At 46.1% G+C, this 26392-nt stretch overlaps 1 protein-coding gene across 1 annotated transcript in view; it reads left to right on the plus strand.

The window, feature by feature from the left end:
* WRN (WRN RecQ like helicase) overlaps window positions 1-26392 on the plus strand; it is a 442993-nt gene that overhangs the window by 197014 nt on the left and 219587 nt on the right. Inside the window, 1 exon segment of the mRNA XM_030194495.1 lies at window positions 2837-3018. Within this exon segment, the coding sequence (XP_030050355.1) occupies window positions 2837-3018 (182 nt within the window).

The following is a 26392-nucleotide window of genomic DNA, read 5'->3' on the forward strand; positions in this document are numbered from 1 at the left end:
TCCATCTTTCTATACCATACCCCTCCCAATCTCCTTTCCTCTTAACTATCCTATCCTTGTTTACCTCTCCATATTCAATTCATATATTCTTAAACCTTACTATTATTATGTTTATTACAGTTGTAATATTCTTCTTACAGGATTTTTGTAATGTTTTGCTATGTAAGCTGCATTGAATCGGCTGTGTGTGGGAAAGCGTGGGATACAAATGTAATAAATAAATAAATCACATATGATCACACCCAAGTCCTTCTCCTCTTTTGTGCACAAAAGTTCTTCTCTCCTTAAACCAGCCATTCCCAACCCAGTCTTTAGGGCACACTTAGTCCCATCAGGTTTTCAAGATATACATAATGAATATACATGAGAGAGGTTTGCATGCACTGCCTCAATTGCGTGCAAATATAATTCTTGAATATTCATTGTGGATATCCTGAAAACCTCATGGAACTAGGTGTACCCGGAGAACTGGGTTGGGAATGGCTGCCCTAAACTATACTGTTCCCTTGTTTTTTCTGCAGCCCAAATGCATTTCCCCTGCATTTTTAGCATTAAATCTTAGCTGCCAAATTCTAGACCATTCCTCTAGCTTTGCTAAGTCCTTCCTCATGTTATCCACACCATCAGGGGCGTCTGCCCTATTTGCAGATTTTGCTTCATCTGCAAAGAGGCAAACCTTATCAGACAACCATTCAGCAATATTGCTTACAAAAATGTTAAAAAGAACTGGCTCAAGAACCAAACCTTGTGGCACACCACTGGTTACGTCCTTTTTCCTCAGAATGAGCTCCATTTACCACTACCTTCTGGCATCTTCCACTCAACCAGCTCCTGACTCAGTCAATCACTTTAGGGCCCATATAAAGGGCATTCAATTTATGTATTAGTTGTCTATGCAGTACCATGTCAAAAGGCTTTGTTAAAATGTAAATACACCACCCTTGATCTAACCCTCTGGTCTCCCAGTCAAAGAAATTAATCAGATTTGTCTGACAGACCTGCCTATAGTGAAACAATGTTGCCTCGGGTCCTGTAATCCACTGGATTCCTAAAAGTTTGTTATTCTCAGAATCTGACTTAATGGTCCGTAGTTTTTAACCTCTTCTTTACTTCTGCTTTTGTGGAGAGGGGCCATATCTGCCCTTCTCCAGTCCTCCAGGTTCACTCCCAACTCTAGAGAAGCATTGAAAAGGTCAGCCAGCAGAGCCGCTAGAAACTTCTCTAAGTTCCATCAGTACCCTCAGATTTGTGCCCTCCTGCCCCGTTGCTTTGTCCCACTTTTAGTTTAGCCAGCTCCTCGTGAACACAGTGCTCTGAGAATCGTTAAGGGACTTCCACTCCTCCTTACCTATTTTTGTTTGTCTTCTGTGTTCCTGCTCCTGGCCCTTCAGCTGTGAACACAGAACAGAAGTATTTATTAGCCATTCTGCCTTATCTTTATCAGCTTCCAACATATTCTACCCTTTCACCTTTGAGTCTCATGATTCCACTTTTGCACTTCCTTACATCACTAACATATCTAAAAAATGTCTGTGCTCCCATTTTACCATAATGGCTATTATTTTTCATTTGCATCTTGTTGCCTGTCCCATGGTCCAGGAATTCAGAATGCTCTTGATGACACCATCTGCACAGCCACATATTCATCTCCAGGATGTGAGCTTCTTTGCTTTGGCCTTTACCCTTAACAGGGAGGGCTGAAGATAGCACCACCTGTGCATCTCTCTGCTTCACCCTCTTTCCCAGAGCAATGAGTCACTTTTGATACATTCAGAGAGATACTAGCAGTATTATTTTGCCAACATGGATGAGCAGCATTGAATGATAATCATTAGGCTTGATGAGCCTTGGCGAACTATTTGTAATATCTTTAATTTTGGCATTTTACAGATAGCTTACCTCCTGGAGCATCATGTCTGGTCTGCAGAAGGACACCTCGGTACTCCTTATTAGAGAATTGCTAACCACTACCACCTTTCACCTCTTAGCGGTCACTGATTCAGCAACTTTGGGGATTTCAAGCTCTGATTCCTCCTCTCTGGTGGATGCTCTCACCTTCTCTACTTCAGAACTGCTTATCGGTTCTTCATTTCAAGGGAAGGTGGAGTCATGGTAGTGATCCTGCAGGGTCTCATGATCTGAGTCAGTTTGTCCTCTTTCAGCACAGTTCCTTCATCCCCACTGCAGGAAATTTTTGATGTTTCATGAAGCATTTCATCAATGTATTTCTCATTTTCACAGATGCACTGCATTCCACTGAGTACTAGATGTAAAATAGTTCCACTTCTTGTCAGTTCCTGGACCAATTGCTCCAAGAATCAGTCATTTATTACATCTTGGAATTTTACCTCCCTAGTGCTCCTTGATATAACATTTTATCTAGTCAATATTGGGGTAATTGATATCACCCATTATTATACTGTTGCCCAGTTTGCCATCTTTCAAAATTTCTGTAATTTTATAAAAAGCCTTTTAAGTGAAAAGAGTTTTAAAATTACCATCTTGGGGTCAAATTAATGTCTCTATTCCAATAATAATTTTTAATAAAATATTTTATAGCATGAAAGGCATATACATTTTATATTTCTAGGTGTCTGGCTTTGTGGGAAGGAGATGGAAAGAAAAAATATGTTGAATGTGAGAAGCTCCTTGACTTAGATGTATGTAGTAAACGGTTGGCTATGCCCTGCATGGTAGCTCACTGTACATTAAGCTACCCAGTGATTGAATGCTTTGATGTTTTAAAATCAGTTTGAAATGTATAGTTTGAGGGTATATTGGCTTGTAAATGAATGTATGAAGAACTAACATTGTGCTGTCCCCCATTACCTCCCAGTGTGTTGTAGCTACTGTTGCATTTGGAATGGGCATTAATAAACCAGACATTCGCCAAGTCATTCATTTTGGTGCACCTAAGGAAATGGAATCCTATTATCAGGAGATTGGAAGGGCTGGACGAGATGGATTGCCTAGTTCTTGCCATGTGTTATGGACGCCGGCAGACATGAGTTTAAACAGGTGAAGTAATTAGTAGACTCGATAGTATGTAGAAGGAGGCCCAGTCTATTTGCATTGTATGGTATATTGTTACCCTCAGGACAGAAGATTTTTTATAAGAATATATTTCAACTATATATATGGGTTAATAATTATTTTATTGAAACATTTCTCCGGGGACAAGCAGGCTGCTTGTTCTCACTGATGGGTGACGTCCACGGCAGCCCCCTCCAATCGGAAACTTCACTAGCAAAGGCCTTTGCTAGCCCTCGCGCGCCCATGCGCACCGCGCATGCGCGACCGTCTTCCCGCCCGAAACCGGCTCGTGTTTGTCAGTCTTCTTTTGTCCGCACTCGGGACGGTCGTGTTTTGCCGCCATTTCGTGCCCCTCTAGTTGACCTCGCGCGTCTTTTCGATTTTCGCTTAAAAAAAAAAAAAAAGAGACCGATCCAGTCTTTACCCCTTTCCCATGTTTCCAGCTTTTCCCCGCGTAAGTTTCCTTTCGCTTTCGGGACCGGCCTATTTGGCCTCGGTACGGGGTTTTTCCTCCCTTCTTTTTGGTGCCTTTCGTCATCATCGGCGAATTTTGATTTCGCCGGCGTGATTTTTCCGCCCATGTCATCGAAGTCTTCCAGCGGCTTCAGAAGTGCACCCAGTGCGCCCCGGGTAATCTCGCTCACTGATAGGCACCAAAGGTGGCCTCTTATAACTTCCGACCGTTGGGTTCTTCAAATAGTCCGGCAAGGATACACCCTCAATTTGGCCTCGAAGCCTCCAAACTGCCCACCAGGAGCTCAGTCCTACAGCTTCCAGCACAAGCAGGTACTTGCAGAGGAACTCTCCGCCCTTCTCAGCGCCAATGCGGTCGAGCCCGTGCCATCCGGGCAAGAAGGGCTGGGATTCTATTCTAGGTACTTCCTTGTGGAAAAGAAAACAGGGGGGATGCGTCCCATCCTAGACCTAAGGGCCCTGAACAAATTCTGGTCAAGGAAAAGTTCAGGATGCTTTTCCTGGGCACCCTTCTTCCCATGATTCAGGAAAACGATTGGCTATGCTCTCTGGACTTGAAGGACGCCTACACGCACATCCCGATATTTCCAGCTCACAGGCAGTATCTGCGATTTCGTCTGGGCACACGTCACTTCCAGTACTGTGTGCTACCCTTTGGGCTCGCCTCTGCGCCCAGAGTGTTCATGAAGTGCCTGGCTGTAGTAGCAGCAGCGCTTCGCAGGCTGGGAGTGCACGTGTTCCCTTATCTCGACGATTGGCTGGTGAAGAACAATTCCGAGGCAGGAGCTCTACAGTCCATGCAGATGACTATTCGACTCCTGGAGCTACTGGGGTTTGTGATAAATTACCCAAAGTCCCATCTTCTCCCAGTACAGAGACTCGAATTCATAGGAGCTCTGCTGGATTCTCGGACGGCTCGTGCCTATCTTCCGGAGACAAGGGCCAAAAATCTGCTGTCCCTCGTCTCCCGGGTACGAGCGTCCCAGCAGATCACAGCTCGGCAGATGTTGAGATTGCTTGGCCACATGGCCTCCACAGTTTATGTGACTCCCATGGCTCGTCTTCACATGCTATCTGCTCAATGGACCCTAGCTTCCCAGTGGTTTCAGGCTGCTGGGGGATCTAGAGGACGTGATCCACCTGTCCACGAGTTTTCTCAAATCCCTGTACTGGTGGACGATTTGGTCCAATTTGACTCTGGGACGCCCTTTCCAAATTCCTCAGCCACAAAAGTGCTGACTACGGATGCGTCTCTCCTGGGGTGGGGAGCTCATGTCGATGGGCTTCACACCCAGGGAAGCTGGTCCCTCCAGGAACGTGATCTGCAGATCAATCTCCTGGAGTTACGAGCGGTCTGGAACGCTCTGAAGGCTTTCAGAGATCGGCTGTCCCACCAAATTATCCAAATTCAGACAGACAACCAGGTTGCCATGTATTACATCAACAAGCAGGGGGGCACCGGATCTCGCCCCCTGTGTCGGGAAGCCGTAGGTATGTGGCTGTGGGCTCGCCGTTACGGCATGTTGCTCCAAGCCACATATCTGGCAGGCATAAACAACAGTCTGGCCGACAGGTTGAGCAGGATTATGCAACCTCACGAGTGGTCGCTCAACTCCAGAGTAGTGCGCCGGATCTTCCAGGTGTGGGGCATCTCTTTGCATCTCGAGCCAACCACAAGGTCCCTCAGTTCTGTTCCAGACTTCAGGCCCACGGCAGACTGGCATCGGATGCCTTCCTCCTGGATTGGGGGGACGGCCTGCTGTATGCTTATCCTCCCATACCTCTGGTGGGGAAGACTTTGTTGAAACTCAAGCAAGACCGAGGCACCATGATTCTGATTCCTCCTTTTTGGCTGCATCAGATCTGGTTCCCTCTCCTTCTGGAGTTGTCCTTTGAAGAACCGTGGAGATTGGAGTGTTTTCCGACCCTCATCACACAGGACGAAGGGGCGCTTCTGCATCCCAACGTCCAGTCTCTGGCTCTCACGGCCTGGATGTTGAGAGCGTAGACTTTGCCTCTTTGGGTTTGTCGGAGGGTGTCTCCCGCATCTTGCTTGCTTCCAGGAAAGATTCCACTAAGAGGAGTTACTTCTTTCTATGGAGGAGGTTTGCCGTCTGATGTGAACAACAAGGCCCTAGATTCCTCCTGTCCTACACAGACCCTGCTTGAATACCTTCTGCACTTGTCTGAGTCTGGTCTCAAGACCAACTCTGTAAGGGTTCACCTTAGCGCAATCAGTGCATACCATTACCGTGTGGAAGGTAAGCCAATCTCAGGACAGCCTGTAGTTGTTCGCTTCATGAGAGGTTGCTTTTGTCAAAGCCCCCCGTCAAGCCTCCTACAGTGTCATGGGATCTCAATGTCGTTCTCACCCAGCTGATGAAATCTCCTTTTGAGCCACTGAATTCCTGCCATCTGAAGTACTTGACCTGGAAGGTCATTTCTTGGTGGCAGTTACTTCAGCTCGTAGAGTCAGTGAGCTTCAGGGCCCTGGTAGCCCAGGCCCCTTACACCAGATTTCATCATAATAGAGTAGTCCTCCGCACTCACCCTAAGTTCTTGCCGAAGGTAGTGTCGGAGTTCCATCTGAACCAGTCAATTGTCTTGCCAACATTTTTTCCCTGTCCGCATTCCTGCCCTGCTGAACGTCAGCTGCACACATTGGACTGCAAAAGAGCATTGGCCTTCTATCTGGAGCGGACACAGCCCAACAGACAGTCCGCCCAATTGTTTGTTTCTTTTGATCCCAAGAGGAGGGGAGTGGTTGTGAGGAAACGCACCATATCCAATTGGCTAGCAGATTGCATTTCCTTCACTTACGCCCATGCTGGGCTGGCTCTTGAGGGTCATGTCACGGCTCATAGTGTTAGAGCCATGGCAGCGTCAGTGGCCCACTTGAAGTCAGCCACTATTGAAGAGATTTGCAAGGCTGCGACGTGGTCATCTGTCCACACATTCACATCTCTTTACTGCCTGCAGCAGGCTACCCGACGCGACAGTCGGTTCGGGCAGTCAGTGCTTCAGAATCTGTTCGGGGTTTAGAATCCAACTCCACCCCCCTAGGCCCATGTTTATTCTGTTCCAGGCTACACTCTCAGTTAGTTGGATAAGTTGTTAAGTCAATCTCAGTTATGTCCTCGCCGTTGCGAGGCCCAGTTGACCATGGTTGTTTTGAGTGAGCCTGGGGGCTAGGGATACCCCATCAGTGGGGGCTAGGGATACCGCATCAGTGAGAACAAGCAGCCGGCTTGTCCTCGGAGAAAGCGAATGCTACATACCTGTAGAAGGTATTCTCCGAGGACAGCAGGCTGATTGTTTTCACATACCCGCCCGCCTCCCCTTTGGAGTTGTGTCTTCTCTTGTCTTTGTCTTGCTACATATGGGACTGACGAACACGAGCCGGTTCGGGCGGGAAGACGGTCGCGCATGCGCGGTGCGCATGGGCGCGCGAGGGCTAGCAAAGGCTTTTGCTAGTGAAGTTTCCGATTGGAGGGGGCTGCCGTGGACGTCACCCATCAGTGAGAACAATCAGCCTGCTGTCCTCGGAGAATACCTTCTATAGGTATGTAGCATTCGCTTTATCTGAAGCAACAGTTTTTAGTAAAATTCTAAGAAGTGCAAAAATAGTTCATGTTTCTGCTGCTTTGGGGTTAGAATGTGTTCAGGTGTGATGTCATTCTTGGTGCTTTCACTTTGGCTCATGACATCGCAAGTATTCTTGACAACCACAAACAAATGAAACAAACTAAAACAGACACACTCATTCTATAATATGTTATTTAGTATATCCCATCCCTTACATTACTCTTTACTATGGGTCAACCCTTGCTTTTTTAAAAACACGTTAAAAGACTACATAAAGAATGTCCAAAAAGGACATTTTTTCCATAAAATAATTTACCACATTTTAAGGGGAATGATGTGGTGTCTAGATTTGCTCTGTGGCCCTCTTGGGTAGTTCACTGCTCAGTGCCTGTAATGAAATTTCCCATTATTTCTGGATTCTTTATAGCGCTTCTAGAGATCCACGCTCAAATCCAGGTGTATTCTATAACCACGTGCATAACTTTGATTTGCTTAACTAGCCAATCAGCGTATTTAAGAAGCAATAATTGGCAATAATTAGGTAGGCAGATTCTGTAATGAACTGCACCTAAATTCTAAAGCGCGCATTTCAAAAGGGGCATGGCTATGAGCGGGAAAATGGGTGTTTTATGGATGTTCCAAAATTTATACGCCTTTTTATAGAATTTGGCCCAGTTCACGTAAATCTGTGTGCAGGGATTTATGCCACATTTTCATTGGTGTAAATGGATGCGCATCGTTTTAAGCTCTGGGATATCAACTAATCATCATATTCTATATACCACGCCTAAATCTAGGCATCACTTATAGAATATGCTTAGGTGGAAATGTTTACAGTGCGGACGTTTTAGATGCCATACATAGAATCTGGCAGTTTCCTTCCTTACGCTTCTACTGACTTAGCACACTATCTTCAAAGGCACACAAGATTAAGATTTATTTTTTAATTGTTATTTCTGGTTGCCCCTAGATCTTAAATTTTTTTTTTTAAGTGAGTATCTTAGGGGGGCAGTATTTAAAAGGAGCCATGTACCGGGTTTCAGCAGCATTATTGTCTTTCAAACCTTTCTTCAAATTGATTCTGAGACAAAAAAGAAACTCTTATATATTAGAGCAAACAAAGATTTATAGAGTTAGATTTCTTGTAATGAAATCAGAGCAAAGAGCTTTTTATGTTCTTGCTCGCAAATCATTGTAAGAAGAAAAGTAGCCCAGATTCTAGTGTTAAAGAAGAAAAGGGAGTAATTTAATTTATGAAGCCCTTGTTTGTAACAGATGTCATATTTTTTCATGTTGTATATTCTCCCTCACAAGCTAATCAGGTTTTTTCTGTACAAATAAGACTGAGGGGGCAGGGTACCTTCTCATTATTAAAGAGCAAATATACCAGGCAAGACAGCTGAACAACTGTGATATGGAGCTGAGCAATTCTGATCTTGAACCATAAGATTAGATACTTTTCACAAATTAATCCTTATTAATGTATTGCACAATCAGTAATTCTTAAAAAATGTTAACAAACATGTCTCTTTTTTGAAAGAAATGATGATCTAATCTAGCGCTTAAGTGCCAATTCCTAAAAGGTCCAAGATAGTGTACAGAATTGAAAAATACAAAATAATATAGATCATATAGCTAGCAAAGTAAAATAATATCCATTAAACAAAATTTACAAGTAAATATTCATTAATAATAGTATGATTTGTGTTTGTTATTTATTGGGATGCTCTCTGTGGGTCTCTTATTATTGTTAACTAGTAAAAAAAAAGCCCATTTCTGGAACGAATGAAACGGGCGCTAGCAAGGTTTTCCTGGGAGTGTGTATGTTTGAGAGAGAGAGCGGGTGTGTGACAGAGTGAGACTGTCTGTGTGACAGTGTGTGTATGAGAATGAGAGTGTGTGACAGGGCCCCCTCCCCTGTTCCTAATGCCCCTCACCCCATTCCCTCCCCTCCTTTTCCTCCTCCTTCCCACACTTTGGTTCCTTAAGGCTTTCAAAAGTCTATGTACCCCCGTGGCCCTAACGCCCAGTATCCGGATACCCCACCGCTTTCCTCCTCACCCTTCCCCCCAAGATGTAATACTTTCACGTCCTTCATTTAAAAAAAAAAAGTGTCCTATCTACCCTGTGTACAAATGCCCGGCATTCAGATTGTGTTCCTCTCGTAAATTTTCATTTCTTTCATTCATTCAGAACTTGCCCCCCCCCCCCCCCCCCCCCCCCCCCCGAACACTTTTGGTTCCTTCAGTCTTTTAAAACTCTCCTATGTACCCTGTGTGCTAATGGCCAGCATTGAGATTGTTTTCCTGTCCCAAATTTGCATGTCTTTCAGTCATTCACAACTCCTCCCCCCCCCCCTTTCTCCAGTTTAACACTTTCGTTTCCTTCAGTCTTTTAAAACTCTCCTATCAACCCTGTGTCCTAATGGCCAGCATTCAGATTGTTTTCCTTTGCCAAATGTTCATGTCTTTCAGTGGTTCAGAACTCCCCCCCCCCCCCCCCCGAACACTTTTGGTTCCTTCAGTCTTTTAAAACTCTCCTATGTACCCTGTGTGCTAATGGCCAGCATTGAGATTGTTTTCCTGTCCCAAATTTGCATGTCTTTCAGTCATTCACAACTCCTCCCCCCCCCCCCCCTTTCTCCAGTTTAACACTTTCGTTTCCTTCAGTCTTTTAAAACTCTCCTATCAAACCTGTGTCCTAATGGCCAGCATTCAGATTGTTTTCCTTTGCCAAATGTTCATGTCTTTCAGTGGTTCAGAACTCCCCCCCTCCCCCCATTTAACACTTTCGGTTCCTTCAGTCTTTTAAAACTCTCCTATCAACCCTGTGTTCTAATGGCCAGCACTCAGATTGTTTTGCTTTGCCAAATTGTCTGTCAGTGATGTCACTGAGGTCAGTGCCTGCCTGCCTAGCAGACCACTTCCGGCAGGCACGGTCCCAAGCACTTCCTGTTGGAGGTGAGAATTATTATATAGGATGAAGTGCCTTCATTTTGTTGAGTTCAGTATGCAAAGTGTAGTGCCAAGGTTTTTTTCTGTAGCAGGACAAGAGTTGTGGAATTCTCTACCTTCAGAGTTAAGGACAATTATGTAACATTTAATCTTTCAAAAAGGTCTAAAAGCTCATCTGTTTAGGCAGGCTTATCTTGAATAGGGTAATGGAAGACTGAGTTGGAAATGAGGCGAGGCAATGATTAGCGATCTTGTTGAGAAGTAAAGCATAGACACTCGGGCCTGTTGTTTTATTTGTTTTGTTTGGTTGTTTGTTTTATGATTTGTTTTATTTGTTTTGTTTGGTTGTTTGTTTTATGATTTTTTTTATTGTGTATGTTTTTTTGTAACCTGCTTAGATTTTTGGATAATATGGGATGATTTTCTCCCTTTTTAATGGATACCCAAGAAGTACTAGCAGCAACGGAAACACCATCCACAGCAGATGAGCTTGCACAATACTTTGAAAATAAAATAACGAAGACCAGATCAGACCAAAAAAATCCACAAACATCCATACTAGACTTCTTACAGACTGCGAAACAAATGACACCCACACCGTGGCAGACAGGATATAGTCCTCCTTCAAAACACCCAGCCTAAAAACAGTAAAGACACTGATGACAGAATACACAAATGCACACTGCATGCTGGACAACTGCCCAAACTACATGATGAAAGACCCACTGGAATGGTTCAGCGAACTCTTCACCAAACACATTGCATATATGTTTTCAAAAGGTCAGTTCTCAGTAGACAAAGTAGAGGAGTGTGGTAGCCGTGTTAGTCCACTCTTAAGGTTATCAATAGAAATCAAACAAAATAAAACATGGAAAAGAAAATAAGATGATACCTTTTTTATTGGACATAACTTAATACATTTCTTGATTAGCTTTCGAAGGTTGCCCTTCTTCGTCAGATCGGAAATAAGCAATTGTGCTAGCTGACAGTGTATATAAGTGAAAACATTCAAGCATTACTATGACAGTCAGACAGGGTGGGAGGATGGGGGTGGGTAGGAGGTATGCATCAATGATATGCTTTGATGTCCCCATGCATACCTCCTACCCACCTAGCCCAATTCTCAATACTTCACAACTACCAATCAGGTTTAGGACCACAACACAGCACCAAGACAGTTGTAACCACCCTGATAATGAAGTTCAGAAGCCTAATAAGCAAAGGACAGAACATATTACTAGTACAATTCAGCATGTCAAGCGCTTTTGACCTAGTAGATAACACAACAGTAATGAACCCTACTCGATAACATAGGAATATGTGGCGCAGTGTCAGGATGGTTCAACGGATTCCTAAGAACCAGATCCTACGTTGTAAAGAAGGCAAACCAGATATCAGCTTCTTGGAACCCAGAATGTGGGGTTCTACAGGGATCCCCGATATAACCAATAGTGTTCATTGTAAAGATGGCACCACTTGGCAAAAACCTGGAGATAATGTGCCTCAGTCCTTTCATATATGCAGATGATGTCACCATCTACATACCATTCAAAAACAACATCATAGATATGTTGAACAAAGTGAAAACAAGCTTGGACACAAAGGAAAACTGGGCAGCAACCTTCAAACTCAAGCTAAATAGAGAAAAAAAAACCACATTCCTAGTCCTAACCAGCCTATATAACACAACAACCCAGAAACATTTCACAGTCAGCAACCAAACGTACCAAATTGAAACACAACTGAAAATACTGAGAATCATCCTAGACAAACACCTATCAATGGACAATCAAATATCAGAACACCCTGGAAACTAAGAAGGATAAGAGACTATTTTCCCAAACAATCATTTCGGACACTGGTACAATCAACAATACTATCTCAGAGTACTGTAAAGCAGCATATATAGGATGTAAGGAAAGCATAATAAAGGGGGGGAGGAGGAGGGTTTGGGAGTGGGGGGGGGGGGGACAATCAGTTGGGGAGGTAGAGGTGGGAGGAGGGTGATCGGGAGGGGGATATTAAATATAAAATTCATGGAGACAGGTGCACACACGCTAGTGGGTGCCAGAGAGGCATTGCTTGGTTCTGACGCAAAGAGGGGTATGGTTGAAGTTGTTTCTCTTCTTTACTATGTTTTTGATGTTGCACATGTCCTCATGTATCAATAAAGATATTAAAAAAAAAAAAGGAAAGCATAATAAAATCACTACAAACCATCCAAAACACAGCAGCAAGACTGATCTTCAAAAAGTCGAAATATGAAAAAGTCACCCCACTACTCGAAAGCACTACACTGGGTACCAATCAAAGCAACACTAATCTTTAAATCCAACACCCTCATTTTCAAAGTACTGTTTGGAATGACATCAGAATACATGAGACATGATAGAATATCACCAAGAAACGCAAGTCCAGAAACCAGAAGCTACGTACTTCTGCACCTATCTAATTGCAACACAATGTACAGAACCTTCTACACAGCAGGATTCAGCTACCTGGGATCAAAATGGTGGAACTTGCTACCAAAAACCATAAGGAGCATCTACAACTACCTCCAGTTCAGAGAAGAACTGAAAACACATCTTTTCAGAAAATTCTACAGCTAACTAACTACATAAGCCAAACACACCCTCTTTAAGTGAAACTGTAAATTGTAAGCCACTTTGAACCGAAACTTGCTTTTGAATAATAGTGGGATAGAAGAATGCATAAATAAATAAATATATCTGGTATTCTTCAGATTCCTCCACTACTTGTAAACTTCTTTGTGGAGCCCAATCCAATGTCTTAGATTGTTTTTTTTTTTCTAGTGTCTTTTTTTTAATGTTTTAATCATCTTTATTAAAAGCAAAACATGTTGCTTGATAAGCTTCATACAGATCAAGAAAAAATAGTAAACCATCCAACATGGCACAATAAAATCTTGTACTTTTACCCCAAGAACCCTTCCCCTTCCGTACTCCCCTCCCTCCATATAAGCCCATCTGATTGTTTCCACACACCAAAATAACACAACAGTTGTACAGATCAATAGGACTCAAAGCATTTCATAATAAGTAAAGCGATAAACAACACAGTTTACACCAAATTGTTTAACCATACTTTGGTTTTGCCTTTGAGTTTAATAAGCAATACCATGTACATGTAAGGTGTATATAAACAAATGTAAACAATATGTTTAAGGCATATGCGCTAAATATGTAATACTTGGTAGCAATAATTAAACAGTGATGAAATATGAACATAGCAGGCAGCCAACAGATTTATTTCCCACTGAAAATAATCAACTTTGTATAAACTTGGCGAATAATACTGTGCTGCTTGCTATTTTGTATTTTGGCAGTGTATTGTTTGCCTGCATAATAAAATTGCACTTGCAAATAATTTTCTGACATGGCTTTAATTAACAAAAGCTATCATAAGAAGCAGACATGGTCATATGATTAACATTATAATTTTATTTGTATTTGGGTAATGACTGAGAAAAATGCTATTAAAAATTATATTACAAAGCATGAAGTTAACTTGATTAACTTCTGCTGTATATCAACCAGTAGCAAACAATAGTAATAAACAATATCAAGTTAATTTTTATAATATACTACTGCATTCTTCAAGATACAAGGCGCTAGTTCCCACAAACCATCTAGGGCCAGGTTAAAAAAAAAAAAAGCTTTCAAATGCTCCTATGTTTCAACCTAATACATGTTAAATGTGGGATACGACTGTCAGAAATAAATAAATAGAAACTCTGAATATAACACTTGCTAGGGTGTCCCTGTAACCAGCCCCTCCAACTGGCCACTGATTAAGTTTTATAACAAATTTATTTGTTGCATTTGTATCCCACATTTTCCCACCTGTTTGCAAGCTCAATGTGGCTTACAGTATGTCGTTACTGCTCTACCTATGAAAAGTTATCCTGTTTTTTTTATATTCAAAAATTTTTATTGAGAATGAAATTGCAAAAATACATTCAACACTAATGACATATTTTCACTACTTTCAGCTTGTGCAACATATATCATCCAAAAACCATCCTCATTTTAAACCCCTTTATCCCCATTACCCCCCCTACCCTGACCCTCCCTTTACCTCTATTTATGTAACTTGAGCACTATAACAGTTTGCTACCCACGTTCATAGTTTATTAAGAATTAAACTCCTTCCCTGCTGTGTTAATTTAGCTAAATATGGACCCCAGAGCTTGAGAAATTGGGCCTTGCGTTTATATGAGCCTTTGGCCCCTTGCGATTACCATGTTATTACTTGATATATTTGATTGCGCCAATGCCAGAATTCTGGTGTGTCCTCTGAAGCCCATTTTTGCAGTATACAATGTCTAGCAATCAGACAAAGCTTATGGCACAACAGCGCTTCTCCTGTTTTAAGCCCCCTGAATGAGTCAGGGCAATCAAGCATCACCTGCATAAGTGTCCCTTGTACATGACACGACATCAAAAGAGAGAGGTATGCCACCACCCGCCTCCAAAAACATTGTATAACTGGACATCCCCAAAACCCATGAGATAAAGAATTGTCAGTGGGTTTGCACTTCAGACAAGTGGGTGTATCGATTCTCCCTGCTCGGAATAGCTGCACCTGTGAAAAGTATGCTCTATTGACAACTCTATATGCACATTCTCAGTATCCTGCCCCACTAATTAATTGAGGGATGTTCTTGATGTGAGCTGCAATGTCCCAAGAAGTAAGATCACACCCTTTATCTAATTCCCAACGTCGCCGAAGCTGGGCCAGCTTCTTTCCAGGTACCAAAGACCAAATTTTCTTCTGTAAATTGGAAATGGAAGGAGCCTCTTCTGAGGTCTCCGCAAATAAAGCCTGAATTTTCTCTCCTAATTTGAATTTGAGTGCCTCTTTATCTAGAGAGTGAACATAGTGCTTCAGCTGGCAGTAGGCAAAAGTATCACCCCAACAAATGGATTCATGAGGGATCAACTGATCTAAAGGTCTAGGCTCACCTTCCTGATCTATCACTGCCCCTAAATTACTGAGGCCCAGATCCTCCCATCGTACAAACACTATATTCTCCTGCCCCAGACCAAACATTGGGCTCCCCTTAATCGTTAAAAGTTCTGACACCTGTGAATCGCCTCCCATGTGTTTACCCAAGAATCTCCACGCATCTCGTACTGGGCCCAGAAGGATTGATCTACCCATCCACAGTGGCAGATATGAATTTTTTCCATGCAGTAATGAAATCAATTGATAAGCTTTAAACAGCACCTTTTCTATCTCCAGAGGAGTATGGTAATCAGAGGAACAGATCCAATCGCGCACTTCTCTCAAATTACAGGCAATATTGCAATATTTAATATTGGGTAAACCCAGTCCCCCTTGTTTCCACCCCCCCCCCCCCAATAGCAGTAGCATACTAATTTTAGCTTTCTTATATGCCCAGCAAAACCTCATCACTAATCGATACAACATTCTTATGTCTCTCTGTAGCAACCGTAGAGGTAAAGTTTGCATTACATATAGCCATCTGGGGAGAATTACCATGCGGATTAAGCACAGTCGGCCTGACAGTGGCAGTGTTAAAGCTCTCCAAGCATCTAATTGCTGTTTTGTTTTATCTAACAACCATTGGACATTTGTTTTATATATTGCTTTTGTCTGTGCTACTAAAAAAATGCCCAAATAACGGAATGACTCTTCCACCCATCTCAATGGGAATTGTCCCTGCCAGGATCTTCGGTATCTGCTGTGATAGCCATCGCTTCCGACTTGTCATAATTTAATTTGAACCCAGAGTATGCCCCAAATTCTGAAAATACTTCTAAGAGATCACCTAGGGACTCCTGGGGATTTGTAAGCATCACCAACAAGTCGTCAGCAAAAGCCGCCACTTTAAATTCCTGTTCACCAAACCTCACCCCTCTAATTGTAGAGCCCATATTTATGTCTCGGATTAAAGGGTCCATATATAGTGCAAAAAGGAGGGGCGAGAGCGGGCAACCCTGCCGAGTCCCTCGTTTGATATCAAATGATGATGAATACATTCCGTTCACCCACAGCCTGGCTCGTGGTGATTCATACAGGGCAGCCACCGCCCTCACAAACCACCCCTGGAACCCGTATTTATCCAAAGTGGAGAACAAAAAAGGCCATTCCACCCGCCTTTTCGGCGTCGAAGCTGACCATAATAGACGGTTCACAAGTAGCCTCCAGACGTTCCAAGGATGCTAAGATGCACCTAAGATTCCGAGCTACTGACCTCCCTTGAACAAACCCTAACTGCACTGCGTGAATAATACCTGGGAGTTCTCGTCTCAACCTGTTCGCAAGTATTTTTGCGAATAGTTTTACTTCTTGGTTGAGAAGCGATATGGGCCTATAAGACGATACCAAAGTGTGATCTCTTTTTGGTTTGGGCAATACTATTATCTGGGCCAGATTAAGATGTTCCGGCAATTGTCCGTGTTCCACCCAAGCATTAAATGCCTTAGCTAAAGTTGGCACTATGAGATCCCCCAATAATTTATAGAACTCTGCTCTAAGGCCGTCTGGACCCGGGGCTTTACCCAGTTTACTACTTCCTATTGCCCAGCTCACTTCATCATCGCTTATAGGAGCATTCAAGAACTTGCTTTCTTTTGGTTGGATGTTAGGGATTGGGATATTTCCCAAGTAAAGTTCTCCGCTAAGGCCTCTCTCTTCTCCCGAGCCATACAGTCAGGGCCGTGCCTAGGGTCTCTGGTGCCCCCCTGCAGACTATCAGTTGGCGCCCCCCCCCCCCCCCCCCTCCATCTAGCAGAGCAGGAACAGAAGGGAGCAGGCAAGTAAGCCAGACCTCAGGAAAAAATAGCACTGTATGTATCCCTCATTGATAAGTCTCTGACTCTAAAGTTTAGCAATTTCATTAAAGCAAAATGTATTTTCATAACACTTCAAAGATTTCCAACTCAAAAATAGGAATGCTAATTCAAATTGTGAGCAAAGTCCTCTTAGTTTCCAAAGATTCTTTTTTGCACCAAAAGGATATAATTCAGATCAAACATTTATCTCTGATCAACTATCTCAGATCAAATATTTATTTCAGATCAAATATTAAGGTTTCCTTGCTTACAGTCACTTAAATCTACCTAGCCTTTATATAGCTTATAGGATTTAAACACTCTTAAACTGAAATTCACCCTTTTCTATTCTTCATAAACTTCAAGTAATCCTGAAATATTCAGATCCTTTTCTCATTAGACTCAAACTTCAATCTCCACCAACCTCTTTTCATTCATATTTTCTCATTTACCACATAATCAGGCACTCTTTTATAATGTCAGTCAACACACACAGGAACTCACAGCTGTATGTCTCTCTTGGCCAAACCAACAGTCAGTTGCTGTCTCACTCTGTTCCCTTCCCTGCAGATTTCTAACAGAAGCTGATTATCCAATCAGAGAGCTCTATTTGAATGCAGATTAACACACAGCCACTGGGAATTTTTAGTCAAAAACACTAGATAAACCCTTTGTTTTGATCAGAGCCATAACCTAACATTAAGGCTGTAAACATTCCATCATTTTTATCCATAAATATGCAAATGAGAACCTCCCAAAAATGGACAAATTTGCATATGATTTAAACAAATCTGAGCATATGACAACCAAGTACAGACTCCCAGCACCTGAATTCTGCAATTAGATTTAATGCAAATACTTTTAAAACTTATTTTTAGCACTTTTCAAATTTCAGGTTCTCTTTAATTTGAATGCTGTTCAAGCTCTGAAGCTCACCCTGAGTGAGGAGTTACCGCCAAACCAAAGCATATATAGCATTCTCCGAGGACAAGCAGGCTGCTTGTTCTCACTGATGGGTTGACGTCCTCGGCAGCCCCCTCCATCGGAAAGTTTACTAGCAAAGGCCTTTGCTAGTCCTCGCGCGCCCATGCGCACCGCGCATGCGCGGCCGTCTTCCCGCCCGAAACCGGCTCGAGCCGGCCAGTCTTCTTTCGTCCGCACTCGGTACGGTCGTGTTACGCCGTTCGTGCCCCAGAGAGTCGACCTCGCGCGTCCTTTTCGACGTGTTTTTGTCCTTTTTTCCTTGAGAAAAGTTCGGGAAGCGCTCCGGTAGTATTCCGGAAGACCCTTTCGGGTTTTCTGCCCTTCCCGTATTTCTTAGTTTTTGCCCCGTAAGTTTTCTTTCGTTGTCGGGGTAGGCCTCTTTTGGCCTCGGTCGAGATTTTTCTCCCTCTAAATTTTGGTGCTTCAATTTTCGCCATTTCGGCTTTTGATTTCGCCGGCGTGATTTTTCCGCCCATGACATCGAAGCCTTCCAGCGGCTTCAAGAAGTGCACCCAGTGCGCCCGGGTAATCTCGCTCACTGATAGGCACTCTGCGTGTCTTCAGTGTCTAGGGGCCCAGCACCGCCCTCAGAACTGCAGTCTGTGTTCCCTGTTACAAAGGCGGACTCAGGTAGCGAGATTAGCCCAGTGGAACGTTTTGTTCTCGGGCTCTTCGTCGGCATCGGCACCGGAGGCATCGAGTGCATCGACGTCGTCAGCGTCCGGACCATCTTCCTTGGCTGCCGCTCCATCGACTGCATCGAGGCATCGGACCTCTGCATCGGCGCCGAGGCATCGGGCGACTGTATCGACGTCGGTGGTACCGAGACTTCGTCTGCTGATGTCGTCGGACGGAGGTGCATCGTCAGGAGTGCAGGTGAGGGCTGTCCATTCCCCTGCTGGTGGCGGTGAGCCTTCGGGTGGGTCTCCTCCTACCCTGAGGGCTCCTGCGGTACAGCCCCCCCGGGATCGACCCTCTTCGGTCTCGGCCCCGAGGAAGCGACGGATGGATTCTACGTCCTCCTCGTCGGTGCCGGGGAGCTCCGGTGACATGCTTCGGAAGAAGTCGAAGAAGCATCGACACCGGTCTCCTCCCCGCGTCGGCACCGAGAGCTCTGGGTCGCCGAGGGATTCGGCACCCAGCAGGCATCGGCACCGAGAGGACCGCTCACCCTCTGTTCAGGAGGTGTCGATGCGCTCCACTCTGGACAGCCCGGAACAGCCTTCTCGCCCGGAACAGGTTCTGACGTCGACGCCTGCATCGACCTCTCAGCCTTTCTCTGCAGCCGCTCTAAACGAGAGCCTCCGGGCCGTTCTCCCAGAGATTCTGGGAGAGCTGTTGCGCCCTACCCCTCCGGTACCGGCGGTGCTTGCGCCTCTGGTACCGTCGAGCGTGGCGCCGGCTGGCCCATCGCCCAGGTTGAGGTCCCCGACGTCGGTACCGCGTGCGGTGCCGACCGCGGCCACCTCCCAGGAAGGCTCCCCGACTACGTTGGCGGAGGGAGCTTCGCCGATGCGGGCGAGGGAGTCTACCTCTCGACGCCCCCACCGTGGACGGGGTTCCACCGAGTCGAGCAGGGCGAGGTTGCAGACACAGGTCCGTGAACTTGTGTCTGACACCGAGGGTGAGGCCTCGTGGGAGGAAGAGGAGGACCCCAGATATTTCTCTGACGAGGAGTCTGAGGGTCTTCCTTCTGATCCTACTCCCTCTCCTGAAAGACAGCTTTCTCCTCCCGAGAGTCTGTCTTTTGCTTCCTTTGTCCGGGAGATGTCTACGGCCATCCCCTTCCCGGTGGTTGTGGAGGACGAGCCCAGGGCTGAAATGTTTGAGCTCCTGGACTATCCTTCTCCACCTAAGGAAGCGTCCACTGTTCCCTTGCACCATGTCCTGAAAAAGACATTGCTTGCGAACTGGACCAAGCCACTAAGTAATCCCCACATTCCCAAGAAGATCGAGTCCCAGTACCGGATCCATGGGGACCCAGAGCTGATGCGCACCCAGTTGCCTCATGACTCTGGAGTTGTGGATTTGGCCCTAAAGAAGGCTAAGAGTTCTAGGGAGCATGCTTCGGCGCCCCCGGGCAAAGACCCTAGAACCTTAGACTCCTTTGGGAGGAAGGCCTACCATTCTTCTATGCTCGTGGCCAAGATCCAGTCTTACCAGCTCTACACGAGCATACACATGCGGAACAATGTGCGGCAGTTGGCGGGCTTGGTTGATGCTCTTCCCCCTGAGCAAGCCAAGCCTTTTCAGGAGGTGGTCAGGCAGCTGAAGGCGTGCAGAAAATTCCTGGCCAGAGGAGTTTATGACACTTTTGATGTTGCGTCCAGGGCCGCTGCTCAAGGTGTGGTGATGCGCAGGCTCTCATGGCTGCGTGCCGCCGACCTGGAGAATAGACTCCAGCAGCGGATTGCGGACTCGCCTTGCCGTGCGGACAACATTTTTGGAGAAAAAGTCGAGCAGGTGGTAGAGTCTCTCCACCAGCGGGACACCGCATTCGACAAGTTCTCCCGCCGGCAGCCTTCAGCCTCTACCTCTACAGGTAGAAGATTTTTCGGGGGAAGGAAGACTGGTCCCTATGCTTCTGGTAAGCGTAGGTACAATCCTCCTTCCCGACAGCCTGCGGCCCAGGCTAAGCCCCAGCGCGCTCGCTCTCGTCAGCAGCGTGCGCCTCAGCAAGGCCCCGCGGCTCCCCAGCAAAAGCAAGGGGCGAGCTTTTGACTGGCTCCAGCAGAGCATAGCCGACATCCAAGTGTCAGTGCCGGGCGACCTGCCGGTCGGGGGGAGGTTGAAAGCTTTTCACCAAAGGTGGCCTCTCATAACCTCCGATCAGTGGGTTCTCCAAATAGTCCGGCAAGGATACACCCTCAATTTGGCCTCAAAACCTCCAAATTGTCCACCGGGAGCTCAGTCTTACAGCTTCCAGCACAAGCAGGTACTTGCAGAGGAACTCTCCACCCTTCTCAGCGCCAATGCGGTCGAGCCTGTGCCATCCGGGCAAGAAGGGCTGGGATTCTATTCCAGGTACTTCCTTGTGGAAAAGAAAACAGGGGGGATGCGTCCCATCCTAGACCTAAGGGCCCTGAACAAATATCTCGTAAAAGAAAAGTTCAGGATGCTTTCCCTGGGCACCCTTCTCCCCATGATTCAGCAAAACGATTGGCTATGCTCTCTGGACTTGAAGGATGCCTACACACACATCCCGATACTGCCAGCTCACAGACAGTATCTGCGATTTCAGTTGGGCACACGCCACTTCCAGTACTGTGTGCTACCCTTTGGGCTCGCCTCTGCGCCCAGGGTGTTCACAAAGTGCCTAGCTGTGGTAGCAGCGGCACTTCGCAGGCTGGGGGTGCACGTGTTCCCATATCTCGACGATTGGCTGGTGAAGAACACATCCGAGGCAGGAGCCCTGCAGTCCATGCAGATGACTATTCGCCTCCTGGAGCTACTGGGGTTTGTGATAAATTACCCAAAGTCCCATCTTCTCCCAGTGCAGAAACTCGAATTCATAGGAGCCCTGCTGGATTCTCGGACTGCTCGCGCCTATCTCCCAGAGGCGAGAGCCAACAACTTGTTGTCCCTCGTCTCGCGGGTGCGTGCGTCCCAGCAGATCACAGCTCGGCAGATGTTGAGATTGCTGGGCCACATGGCCTCCACAGTTCATGTGACTCCCATGGCCCGCCTTCACATGCGATCGGCTCAATGGACCCTAGCCTCCCAGTGGTATCAGGCCGCCGGGGGACTAGAGGACGTGATCCACCTGTCCACGAGTTTTCTCAAATCCCTGTATTGGTGGACGATTTGCTCCAATTTGACTCTGGGACGTCCCTTCCAAATTCCTCAGCCGCAAAAAGTGCTGACCATGGATGCGTCTCTCCTGGGATGGGGAGCTCATGTCGATGGGCTTCACACCCAAGGAAGTTGGTCCCTCCAAGAACGCGATCTACAGATCAATCTTCTGGAGTTGCGAGCGATCTGGAACGCTCTGAAGGCTTTCAGAGATCGGCTGTCCCACCAAATTATCCAAATTCAGACAGACAACCAGGTTGCCATGTACTATGTCAACAAGCAGGGGGGCACCGGATCTCGCCCCCTGTGTCAGGAAGCCGTCAGCATGTGGCTCTGGGCTCGCCGTCTCGGCATGGTGCTCCAAGCCACATATCTGGCAGGCGTAAACAACAGTCTGGCCGACAGGTTGAGCAGGATTATGCAACCTCACGAGTGGTCGCTCAGTTCCAGGGTAGTGCGACAGATCTTCCAGGCATGGGGCACCCCCTTGGTGGATCTCTTCGCATCTCGAGCGAACCACAAAGTCCCTCAGTTCTGTTCCAGGCTTCAGGCCTCCGGCAGACTAGCATCGGATGCCTTCCTCCTGGATTGGGGGGAGGGCCTGCTGTATGCTTATCCTCCCATCCCTCTGGTGGGGAAGACTTTTTTGAAACTCAAGCAAGACCGAGGCACCATGATTCTGATTGCTCCTTTTTGGCCGCGTCAGATCTGGTTCCCCCTTCTTCTGGAGTTATCCTCCGAAGAACCGTGGAGATTGGAGTGTTTTCCGACCCTCATCACACAGGACGAGGGGGCGCTTCTGCATCCCAACCTCCGGTCCCTGGCTCTCACGGCCTGGATGTTGAGAGCGTAGACTTTGCCTCTTTGGGTCTGTCAGAGGGTGTCTCCCGCATCTTGCTTGCTTCCAGGAAAGACTCCACTAAGAGAAGTTACTTCTTCCATTGGAGGAGGTTTGCCGTCTGGTGTGACAGCAAGGCCCTAGATCCTCGCTCTTGTCCTACACAGACCCTGCTTGAATGCACTTGTCTGAGTCTGGCCTCAAGACCAACTCTGTAAGAGTTCACCTTAGTGCAATCAGTGCATACCATTACCGTGTGGAAGGTAAGCCGATCTCAGGACAGCCTTTAGTTGTTCGCTTCATGAGAGGTTTGCTTTTGTCAAAGCCCCCTGTCAAGCCTCCTACAGTGTCATGGGATCTCAATGTCGTTCTCACCCAGCTGATGAAACCTCCTTTTGAGCCACTGAATTCCTGCCATCTGAAGTACTTGACCTTGAAGGTCATTTTCTTGGTGGCAGTTACTTCAGCTCGTAGAGTCAGTGAGCTTCAGGCCCTGGTAGCCCAGGCCCCTTACACCAAATTTCATCATAACAGAGTAGTCCTCCGCACTCACCCTAAGTTCTTGTCAAAGGTCGTGTCGGAGTTCCATCTGAACCAGTCAATTGTCTTGCCAACATTCTTTCCCCGTCCTCATTCCTGCCCTGCTGAACGTCAGCTGCACACATTGGACTGCAAGAGAGCATTGGCCTTCTACCTGGAGCGGACACAGCCCCACAGACAGTCCGCCCAATTGTTTGTTTCTTTTGATCCCAATAGGAGGGGAGTGGCTGTAGGGAAACGCACCATATCCAATTGGCTAGCAGATTGCATTTCCTTCACTTACGCCCAGGCGGGGCTGGCTCTTGAGGGTCATGTCACGGCTCATAATGTTAGAGCCATGGCTGCGTCGGTAGCCCACTTGAAGTCAGCCTCCATTGAAGAAATTTGCAAAGCTGCGACGTGGTCATCTGTCCACACATTCACATCTCATTACTGCCTGCAGCAGGATACCCGACGCGACAGTCGGTTCGGGCAGTCAGTTCTTCAGAACCTGTTTGGGCTTTAGGATCCAACTCCACCCCCCGAGGGCCCTGTTTGTTCTGTTCCAGGCTGCACTCTCAGTTAGTTGGTAAATTTTTTAGGTCAATCTCAGTTATGTCCTCGCCGTTGCGAGGCCCAATTGACCATGGTTGTTGTTTTGAGTGAGCCTGGGGGCTAGGGATACCCCATCAGTGAGAACAAGCAGCCTGCTTGTCCTCGGAGAAAGCGAATGCTATATACCTGTAGAAGGTATTCTCCGAGGACAGCAGGCTGATTGTTCTCACAAACCCGCCCGCCTCCCCTTTGGAGTTGAGTCTTCCCTTGAAGTGTATTGTTTTGCTACATACTGGACTGGCCGGCTCGAGCCGGTTTCGGGCGGGAAGACGGCCGCGCATGCGCGGTGCGCATGGGCGCGCGAGGACTAGCAAAGGCCTTTGCTAGTAAACTTTCCGATGGAGGGGGCTGCCGAGGACGTCAACCCATCAGTGAGAACAATCAGCCTGCTGTCCTCGGAGAATACCTTCTACAGGTATGTAGCATTCGCTATCTGGTTGTATTCTCTCAAATAACTTGAAGAGCCTGCCTTCCGGGTTTACCATGAAAAGGAGGGCAGGGGAGATAGGAGAATCGGAACTCCAGGTAAAAGATTTTGCAAGTGAGCGAAAGACAGGGACTGCAGGGCAGCAGCGCCCCTCGAAGGCAGGCGCTCCCCTGCCTTGCTTACCCCGCTTACCGCATTGGCACGGCCCTGCATACAGTTGTTGAAAGAATCTCTGAAAAACATCTCTTATCTCCTTATCTGTATGGAGTAATTTCCCCCCTTCATCTCTAACCGTTAAAATATGTCTGGAAGTACTCTTGGCTGCAATTAACCTTGCCAACATCCTGCCTCCTTTATTTCCATGTTTGTAAAGATGAAATTTATAATAAGCTTGCGATTTAACTGCCCGGTCATGTAGTAAGGAGTTCAAAGTTGTCTGAACGGCAGTTATGTCTTGTCTGACTTTGTGAGATGGCCTCCTCCCAAATTGCTTCTGTAAACCCAGCAATTGTTTCTCTAAGCGTAAAATTTCCCTGTCCCTGGCTTTTTTTTTTTGTGACTAACATAGCTTATAATGTCCCCCCGGAGTACAGCCTTTGCAGCTTCCTAGAATAATGTTACGTTGTCGGTCATCCCTTCATTATTATATGAGTATTCCCCCCACTTTTTCGAAATTCCCATCTTTATATAGATAGCTAGGGAAGGACCAGCCCTTCTCCGCCCCCTCCCTTCTCCCCAGTTTCCACGTCATCCAGACTGCTGCGTGGTCTGAGATCACGCAGGGGCCAATTTCAGCTCCTCCAATGTCCGAAAACATCTCACGCGAGATCAACAAATAATTGATCCTGGAATGAGTGCCGTGTGCTCTGGATTGATGTATATATTCCTTGTCTAAGGGGTGCAGGACCCACCACACATCTATAAGATCAAGTAGTGAGCAGAAGTCTGGCAAACCCCTTCCCTTCTTTGGCCCATGTCCCTGCGGGGGATTGGATCTGTCCAGCTGAGAATCCCAAGTCATATTAAAGTCTCCCCCAAGCACCAAGGGCATAGATTCTATTTTAGTTAGAATTGTTACTAGTTTCTTATAAAATTTGAGATCAAGTTGATTAGGGGCATATATACTTCCTAAAAGCACCTGTTGCCTAGCTACTATCACTTTACAGAAAATAAAGCGTCCAGGATCTTTCATGATATTGGTGAGTTGCAGTGCCACCCCTTTGCGGATTAAAATTGCTACTCCGCCTTTACGACCCACTGACGCTGATGCCACACATTCCCCCACCCACCACCTCACTAATTTTGCATGTTCACTCTCCGACAAATGCGTTTCTTGTAAGAATACTATATCAGCTTTAATGCGCTGTAAATAATGCAATATTTTGGATCTTTTTATGGGGGAGTGGATGCCCCCCACATTCCAAGTGACTATCTTAATCATATTGCCTGTATTTTGTACTTACTATCCACCAATTACTTGGTATAATGTCTAAGGGGAGCCAGCCCAGCCTCTGACCCTCCCTGTATGATCCAGTACATCCATTCCAAACACACACAGCATATTGCTTAATTAACCACTGTAGTGTAGCCCATTTCCTGTTATCTAATGCCCATCTATCAACTTTCCCTCCCTGAACCCCCCCTGCCCCTTGACTTCTCCTCCCTAGCCTCCCCATTCCCACCTTACCAAAAAAACCCCTTTCTTCCCCGAAGATCCCTCCCTCGAGATCAAGTCACTTTTGACGCCTCTCCCCCATTCCAAACCTTTTTACTAGGTCAGCCTTTAAACATTATGAATACCCCTTTTTTTTTCTCCGTTATTTATCCGTTCTCTCCTCCCCTCATATAAAACATTCCCCCCCATCTTACACCTTCACTGCTCCAAAAGCATCCCCACTTATGCTTATATGATCATCCATGCCACTTTACAGCCACCTTGCATGGTTTATAAAACCTTTATAAGAGGATGAACAGCCTTTCTTAACATCAGTCTCTTTATGACACCTTGTTCTTATTGAGACTCATCGTCAAACAAACTAAACTGTTCTATATGCTTATATTAAACACATGTTCAAAGTCACGAATACCGAGCCAAATCTCACTGTGGCTCCTGCCTGTTGAACCATTAGTTATGTCTGCACCATCTTTTTCTGGCTACAGTTGATCAGCGATTGGAATCCAGTTGTTGTATAAATTTCTGCACGTCCTCTACTGAGGTATAAGTATCTGTGGATGACTGGTATGTGATCCTCAGTTTTGCAGGGTACATCAGCGCAAACTTGATTTTGCGCTTCACCAACTTCGCACAGACTGGCGAGAACACCTTTCGTTGCGCCAACACCCCTGCCGA

This window comes from Microcaecilia unicolor, chromosome 2 (genome assembly GCF_901765095.1).
Source record: "Microcaecilia unicolor chromosome 2, aMicUni1.1, whole genome shotgun sequence".
NCBI classification, from domain to species: Eukaryota; Metazoa; Chordata; class Amphibia; order Gymnophiona; family Siphonopidae; genus Microcaecilia; species Microcaecilia unicolor.